At 36.5% G+C, this 9,154-nt stretch overlaps 1 protein-coding gene across 1 annotated transcript; it reads left to right on the top strand.

Moving 5' to 3' along the window:
- Nucleotides 1-240: 240 nt before the first annotated feature.
- Nucleotides 241-8,908, top strand: RSL24D1 (ribosomal L24 domain containing 1). Its single transcript, XM_032195170.1, has 6 exons — nt 241-354; nt 3,484-3,597; nt 5,008-5,080; nt 5,819-5,882; nt 6,372-6,457; nt 7,835-8,908. The coding sequence occupies exons 1-6, from the start codon at nt 274-276 to the stop codon at nt 7,906-7,908; spliced, it is 492 nt and encodes a 163-aa protein (XP_032051061.1). The 5' UTR covers nt 241-273; the 3' UTR covers nt 7,909-8,908.
- The last annotated feature ends 246 nt before the right edge of the window (nt 8,909-9,154 follow it).

Raw genomic sequence — 9,154 nt, 5'->3', positions numbered from 1 at the left:
AAGGGGGAGTCCCCTGGGAAAGCGCGAAGAGCGCTGATTTTAAAAGCCGAAGTACAGCGAAGTGCTAACAGTGCTTATTAAACAGCTCATTTGTTGATGGTTTTGTTCGCGCCCGTCGCTGCGGCCGCTCTGAAGCGGAGGCCGGGGCCTGGCTGCGGGCGCTGCGCCCCCGCCTGCCCACCGGGGGGCGCCGCCGTCCCCTCACGGCGCGGCGGCCGCGGCCTTCCGGGGAGCCGGGCGCCATCTTCCGCCGGGGCGGGCGGGGCGACGGCCATGCGCATCGAGAAGTGCTACTTCTGCTCCGGGCCCATCTACCCGGGGCACGGCGTCGTCTTCGTGCGCAACGACTGCAAGGTACGGGGCGGCCTGGCCCGGGCCTCGGGACGGGGCCTGCTGCCTGCCGGCACGGCCGGGCCCGGCGCGGGGCGAGGCTCGCACGCGGCGCCTGCTGCCGGGGCCCGGCCCCTGCCGGCCCAGTCACGGCTCCTGGGGGCTGGATGTAAAAAAAAAAGGGGTAAAAAAAAGTCATGGGAGGCGATTGCTGAAGGTTATATGTGTGCTGTTTTCTTTAGAAGCGATTACCGGAGGGGAATGAGTTTAAGCTTGCAAAAAGGTGCGGTTTTCACGAGCTCCTGGGTAACGGGTGTGATTTTCCGTGCGTTTAAGTGAAGGTTGAGCCCCGGTCTGGGTGGCAGGGAGCCCAGGGTACCTCGGGGGTGGGCAGCTTCGTGGGCACTGAGGGACTCTAGATGGTGATGGGGTTGTTTTTTTCTTTCCCTTTCTTGCCTCGTTGTCATCTTGCTACTTACTTTTTTTGACTGGAAAATGGCAGCTGGATGTGGGAGTACTTCCAGTGGGTTGGGGCTGGGTTGTCCATAGCTCAACAGCTTACCACGTAATTTCAGTACTAGTTTAAGTGAAATTTCAAGTGTCAGTAGTAAAGTTTCTTTTATGCATCTTTGACAGGCCTGAAAACGCCACCTGGATGAACATAAGTGGTTTCCATGGCTAGTTGGGGCAGGTGCCTCAAACGAGTCTAGCAGAATGTAGCTATAAAATTAAATGCAACCTTTTGTTCCATAGCTACCTTCAGAGAGCTGGGGGTGGCCGTGGGATCCAGATATAAACCACGGATTGAACTAAGTGATAGTGAAATATATATAAACAACTCAATGAAAAAAATGTTTTGTTCCAGATTGGTTCTTGTGACCCTATGATGGCCATAGCCATTGGTAATTGGTAAAGACTCCATAACAACTTCAGAATTAAATAAGTTATGCCTGGCCACGTAAAGAGGAGACCTAGCACATGACAGCGAGTATTTCATGACCAGAATAAAAGTGATATTTTCTCAGTGGCAACTTCTGTGTGTACTTTATTTCATGATGTAATCGTGCAGTTGGTTAAATGGCATTGGGAACCCAATTAGTAAGCCGCTGTCTGGTTATTCTTTGCTTCTTTGTCATTTACAGAGGATGAGATTGATGCTACCAGCTTGCACCAAATATTTAATGTTGTCCTTTTTCTTACAAGCCTTGATTTAAAGTATTCCAAATGAACTATGTAGGGTATTTAAATAAAATACAGCAGCAATTTTGAAAATATCGGTCATTTGCAATTTAAGATCACTGTGTGGAATGAATGATTTTTAAGATTTTTCATTAAATATGAATCAATTAATAGTATTTAAACTCTGGAAACTTAAAGGTCTTTCCAATGGGACTTTAATATTAAAGACTAGTCTCTTAATGTTTTACTTTGAATATTCAACCATTTTTTCTGGTTGTTTTTCAGTCCAGTACCTAGCGGGAAACTAGGGTTAAGCTATTATGCATCATTAACTAGAAGAACACAGTGTAATTTGAATGAACTTTACCAATTCTTGATGTGTTGGATTTTGCAGATTATATTTGGAGTAGTAGAGCAAAAACCCAAAGCATTCTCAATTATTTTTGTAGATGAGTGGAGTAATTGTACATTACAACATGTAGAAATCTGTAGAATATATGGAAAAAAAGGAGCAAGGAAAAAAAAAGGAAAAATGGTCGGTTGGAATATTTTGGTTTGTGCTTTAATTGCCTTCAGTAAATTCAGTCCAAGGCATTATGATATGCTCAGCACTCCTCTTGAGTGGTGATCTTTAAAGTTTAAAACTGTGATCCAAAAGACAGGTATTTCTGTGCGTGTACTACATTGAAAAATATTATATGAGAGGTATGAGGATTTCTTCTTGTCAGGATGGTACTGTATCTAAAAAGCGTTGACAGGTATAGAAAATTACTTATTCACAGTACATGTTTGGTTTTATAGCTATTTTGGCAGATGATAAATAAAACCCAGCCAAGTTGTGAGGATTTTAATCAGCTTAACTGTACGTTGTATATGTCACTGACAGCTGTGAAAATGACTTTATAAAGAAGAAACAAGAACAGTGCTTGAAATTGTTTGTTTTATAAGCAAAAACTTTATGAAAGAAACAAAACTAGTCGTGTAATTATGGGAGATTACTTTTATATATCCTCGCCGTGCTATTCTCTTCTCTTTCTAAATTTAAGTGGTTTCCAACTTTTTTTTGTAGTCAGTTGTCACTTAGGATGACTTCAGACATTGGGGGGATCTAGCATCTTCCTTACATCTTGCTTCTGCCCCCATTGCTTTTTCACTATGTCATGATGCAAGAAGCATCATTATGCCTTATTATTTGGGAGCTGCTGATGAGGATACCAATCTGGTTCTTAGACGCCAAATTGTACTGAGTGTCTTAGGTTGCCGAACTTAATTGCAGCAGTCCTTTGTGTAATGAAACTTGCTGTAGCTGAATGTTGCACTGAGAGTGAAACAAATTAATAAATATATATGATAAAGCAAGTGTGTTTAGTTTTCCTGTACAGGGTTCTGCTGAAATGTAACACAAATACTAACTTTTGAAAGAGTGTTCTTTTTGTGTGCTCTAGCAAGGTTTGTGCATGTTTATTTCATTAAGACTCTGAGTTTAGTCTGGTTGGGTTCCAGAGACCCCGTAGGTAGTGTATGCATGCCTTAGTGTATAGTAACAGCAATGTGAACTCTGGAAGAATGCATCATGTCTGAAATTTAACTACTCCACCAAAAGCTTAGTGTGGTAGGGTTAAGCACTACGTGTATTAGCAATTGCTGCTCGCCCAGCTGCAGTCCCTCACCTTTTTTCCTGTTTCTGCATCACAATTATTACAGACAAAAATCTGCAAAATAGAGGTAATACTTGCCTGTAAGCTGGTAATTTGCTAAAATATACTATCACTGAGAATGATTAAAAAAACAGCCCCCAAAACAGTCACCATCCCTTATAGTTGCTTAATAGTGACATTTGAAATAAGAAGACTGAAATTTAAAAGATCTGTGTCATTTTCGATGAGCTATATTGTTAAGAGAAATGCCACTGTTTGATACCCTGTTTGCAATTGGGCGGGAATAACATGTTTGACTTTTTTCTTTTTTTCCAAGATATTTAGATTCTGCAAATCAAAATGTCACAAAAACTTCAAGAAGAAGCGGAATCCAAGAAAGATCAGATGGACCAAAGCGTTCCGGAAAGCAGCTGGCAAAGAATTGACAGTGGTAAGGAGATGAACTTCTTATTCTACACTTTACACTAATTCATCAAAACTGCAGTAAGCTAGCCTTTTCCACTTCTGAACGCATTAGGTTAACTAGTAGCATGTTTTATTGTTTAGTTAGATGAGCACCAGGGATGGAGTTACTGTAGAAAAGAGGATTTCCTTGAGGGTGAGCTATTCACTTGGTTTGTCTATAACGTTGAACTTCATGTTTCAGCTTCTGTGTGAAAGCTGGTTGCATATATCCCCAATGCATGCAAAATCCAAGGCATGCTTTTTCCATCTGTAAATCTGCTCTGTGAATGTAGACCTTTGGTAATTGTATTTCTGCACAATCAGATAATCTGGTTTACAGTAAGAAGTTTCTCTATATAAACACCAATGTTACCTTTGGAAATATCCTTAATGCCTACAGTATATAGGGAAAGTCTTTGCATAGATAGGAATGTTTCAAAAAGAGTGTATGAGAACTTAAGATGGTTAAAAAGAAAAGACAAATGTAATTCAGTGTTAAAAATACTAAGTATTCGTATTTTACAGGACTGTCCTTAAGTAATAAATGTCGCCAGGTGGTTGTTCACAAAGTATTTCTGAAGGACTGGCTTATTCTTCCCCTTAGAGTGACTGAGGACACTGATGTTATGTCCTGTCACACTTGGAATTTAGAAGATTTTTTTGGCCAGTGTTTGTTTTTTTTTTTTTTTTGTACATTTTGATGCTATGACATGGTGAAGGCTAGTATTTGTTTCATAATGGAGCAAAGTTTGTGAGTCTGTGTGCCATTTCTTGCTACTACATATAGTAGCTCTCATTGAAACTGTCTTTACATGAAGTGAAGATCAAAACTCTGCTTTACAGTTACAAAAGAAAAAAAAAAAAAAAGCCCGTGGGTAAGGAAAAATCTTCAGATAAAACTGGTGCAAAAATAATTATGTCTAGCAGAAAAAAAAACACCTCTCATCAGCCCACCCCAAACCCTACAGTGTCATCAATTGAAATATTTCACCGTTTCAAATGATTTTCTATTGTTATGATATTCTTACAATGAAATAACATTTCTTGAACTTTTTCAGAATTCTGGGCTGTTGAATAATGACTACACATTTTGCCTTCTACCTGTCTAGTCTACTCTGTAGTTCCTACTTCACTTTAGAACTTTTCTGTTCCCTTTGTCTTATTAAAAAGAAAATAGTCAAAGGAGATGGTTTGGTAAATAGTTCTTTTCAGGCAAATCACTGTGGCATGTGAGACTTTGAGGTCAAACACTAATATATGCCCTCATAGTCTAGTAATCTCTAAATTTATTTAAAATACAGGAATCGAGAATATTAATAGTTGAGTGCTACAATAAGAATGTATTGATCTAAATATGCTTCTGTATATAATCTGTATTTACTTTTTCTTAATACAGGATAATTCATTTGAATTTGAAAAACGTAGAAATGAGCCAGTGAAATACCAGAGAGAGTTGTGGAACAAGACTGGTGAGTCATGGTAGAAAAAGAACTGAAGAGTAACTGTGAGGAGTGAACTTCTACTTTACATGAACATGTTTTCAGGAGACTGTGTAGAATAGTTGCTCTCTCTAATGATTGTTCTTGGAAATTACTGGAGTTATGACCAAATTCTTAGGTGTGGGGCTGTTATGAATGGGTATGGGGTTTTGCTTGTTTTTATTCTATTTATTTATTTATTTTCAGAAACTGTTTAGAAAACCAGGTGTAGCATTACTGTATTTTGAACTGTTATCTTTGAAAAAGCCTTGGTTGTTCTCCAGAATTTTAAGAGGCTCCCAGTGTAAGCCTCTTTATACTAATACCATTGTTTGTTCCCATTCATTCTGCTTTAGTTTGTTTCATAAATAATATAAATGATATAAAATGGAAGAGTTACTTTGTAAGTTAGGGGTGAATGCCAGAAAGGGGAAGACGGTAACTTGCATCTGATTTCAAATAGAGTAAGAGGCTTTTCTTGTGATGCTTAACTGTAAAAAATGTATGTAGGCATAGAAGTGAAACCATTAATAAGTTTTAAAATATAACTCAATATTATACAAAAAAATCTGTTCTCTTTGAAGAAGGAAGAACTTCTATGCAATATGAGTTCTCTCTGTTGTAGAGGTTTCATATTATGGAGTACTGGTAGCGTTGCTCTGTAAAATAACATGTATTTTCAACTGTATCTATGTAAGCACTTTTACAGCAACTTCTGCTTTGTTTCAGTTGATGCAATGAAGAGAGTGGAGGAAATCAAGCAAAAACGCCAAGCTAGGTTTATTATGAACAGGTGAGGAGAAGCATTTGTATTACAGGAGCTCTTGCAGATCTGTACTAGACAGTCGGTCTTTCCAGAAAAATAACAATTAGGAGTTTTAAATGTTTATTTGCTTTGTTACATATACATGTATGGTAGTCGAAGTGATGAGGTAAAATAGTTTGAGTGGAGTCTGCTGTGCTACCTAACTACTATGCTATATAGGCTGTCAAAGAAAATGTAGCTTTTACACATGCAATTGTAATAGTGGTATTTCATTATTTTTAGCTTGGATTTCCAGATTTAAACACATTTCTGATAAGAGCTGATAGTGCTGGCTTTCTGATTTTGAATCCATTATGTAGTTAACTAGGTTTTCAAATAGTTTTTATATTTATTTGCTTACAGTCAGAGTTACTTAACACTTATTTACCTATAGCTAAATACGTGTGTCATGGATTAAACAGAAAACATCCACCACCTCTTAAAAGGTAATTTAATTTAATGTCCCCTATCTTCCAGATTAAAGAAGAACAAAGAATTGCAGAAGGCAGAAGATATCAAAGAAGTCAAACAGAATATCCACCTTCTTCGTGCTCCACATGCAGGTAAGAACTTGATTTACCTGGTTTGTGTATACTCTTAGAGTATACAATTTTATGATGAATATTGATCTTTTTTTAGTACGACTTACCCTACTCACCAATAATCTCATGTTTTTTTGTTTTTTTTTTTTTTAACAATTAAATTGACTATTGAATGTGAAGTATAGCTCTTGTCATGAAATGTGAGCAATATCTTTGTTCTGAATCAAACATACCTTTTTGCTTATTTGGTCTTGCATTTATCCCTTCTTACTGCAGTGTTTTCATTTTATTGCACGTAATACCTGGTACTTTCAGAACTGCAAATCTCTTAATCAGTGTATTTATATAAGTCTTCCCTTTGAATTGAATCATTTGAACTCAACAGCCAGCCGCATTAATTAATATAAAATACATGAGATTTTTTTTTGTTGTTATCTAATTGTGGAAATGTAGCTTTTTTATGTAGTTCACTGTGTGAACTTATGTAAGAATACTGTTTCCGGAATATAATCCTAACTTTTTGCGATATAATGGTAATTCTGCTAATTTGGACTAAAAACTGTCTAGTACAGATAAAATATTGTATATTCTTTGTCAGTGAACTGAGTTTTTATGTTAGTTTTGAGTTGCAGATACCTATTCCTCCTAAATTTTCTGTTTTCCAAACAGCTTATTGAAAGTGCTATTTTGTGTTAGATCATGTTGAGAAAAACAGATTATAAAGTACAGCTAATGGAACACAGAGAGAATTTAAAAAAAAAAAAACGAACCAACACTTATATCCATTAGTTCGTGTTCTGTAAAAATTACTAATGACCTTGTCTCAGTTGGAGGTAGGTTACTGTATTAGATGTTAACTAGAAATCTGTAAGGTTTTTTGCATTTCTGTTTGTGTTATGTACAAATCTTAAGACTGTAGCTATGTGAAACAGGCTTTTGTTAGGATATATTTATGCTTAATTTTTTGTTTGTTTTTTTAGCTTTGCTTATGCTAAGGGAATGATGCACACTAACGTGCAATTGTTTCTCAGACAACAACAGTTTCCTTTTCAGTGTATTGCATTAAAGAGCAGAAACAAATGTCAGTCCTGTATTTTTTTTTCAATTTGGTAGCATTATTAAGAGGTAACATTATTGCCATCCAACACACCATTCAGGACAGCTTAAATCTTTTTGCTAGCTACATAAGTGGAAAAATACATTGACTGCATTTTAGACTTTTGCATAAAAACTGTATCAGCTGTTCTATTGCAGCAATTCTATAATTTTTAGGTGATGATGGAGGTTAACAATAAATAATATTCAGCTTGGTGGGTTTACTGTTAAACAACTGCTTAATATATTCAGGTTGTTTTGCCTGTTGAGACATCTTGAATTTAATATTTCTTTGTTTTGAAGGCAAACCAAAACAGCTGGAAGAGAAAATGGTGCAGAAGCTACAAGAGGATGTGGATATGGAAGAAGCCTCTTAAAATGCTTGTATCTTATTGTCATCTCTTCAGCAGTTAACAATTGCTTACTGGTTCACCTGGCATCGTTCAGAGCTATGCTTACAGTTGAAGAAAAATACATTTTAATAAACAGTGGCTGTTACAGTTTGGATGATTTTTGTTATTATAAAAAAAAATAATATGAAGAATGGTTTGGGCAGTACTTTGGTTATCTAAGTGGAGAAAACCTTGTCAGCAGGATGAAAAATAAAGCATCTTATTTGAGATAGTGTGTTCTTTCTTACCCAGAAAGAAAGTGTCCTTTTCCTTTTCCCTAATAACTCAAGGAGTAAAAGATGTTGGCACTAGACTTATTTTGCATATTCTTCTGTAGCAGTGAAAGCAGATAAAAATGTATTTTAATGGTTATGCGGTGGGGCAGGGTGTATTATTTTTATTCAGTGCAATGCAGAAATTTGTTTTCACCCTGGTCATTGGGAACGTTTTTCGGTTTGTTATGAATGCAAATTATTTTTGTTTCATCTCCTCTTTAAGTCAACTTCACCCAAATTACAGTGCAATTGACATTAAACCTGGCAAAACTAACATTGATGTAGCACTGGCTGCTATTTGGAAAATAATAATGGTGGTAGCATCTGGTGTGAAGTTTGAACCACCATTCTTCTTAGCTACTGAAATTCAAATTTGACATGTAATCAAGCTGATTAAGATGCTGAATAAATCATGCTTCTGACTGTTTTTACTTAATACTCAGGATTATTTTGACAGAAAGGAACCTTATGTTAAACGTAGGTATTTTGCATATTGTGATGGTATTTATTCAGTGTATCATCAGTAGAGATAAGTTCACTGCTTTTTTAAAACTGCATACAGTTTATCTACAACACTGTGATAAGAGAAGCTTTCTGAAAACATTTAAAATAGCATTTACTTCTCTGTCAGTGATGATTTCCCCGAAAAATAATTATTAGTACATATTGAAATCTGGAATAAACTATATCAACTCATAAACTTCCTCATATCTATTGTGTACTTTTTTCTTTTTTATGATGTGGTCTGTTTTACCAAAATATTTGATGTCATTAATCTTTGAAGTGGGATACTAAAATCTCATTACAGATTTTTTTTTAAACTGAATTTAAAGAGTTAAAGTTCAGTGTGTGTTAAGTTTTAATTTTCTGCAAAAATAATAATTAAATTTGTGCTAAGCAGAGAAATCAGATGGGATTCACCACCTGTTTTGCACTATGTATGAAAAAAAATCTAT

Source organism: Aythya fuligula, chromosome 11 (assembly GCF_009819795.1).
Source record: "Aythya fuligula isolate bAytFul2 chromosome 11, bAytFul2.pri, whole genome shotgun sequence".
NCBI lineage: Eukaryota > Metazoa > Chordata > Aves > Anseriformes > Anatidae > Aythya > Aythya fuligula.
The sequence above is the reverse complement of the archived record's forward strand: the minus strand, read 5'-3'. Positions and strand labels throughout refer to the sequence as shown.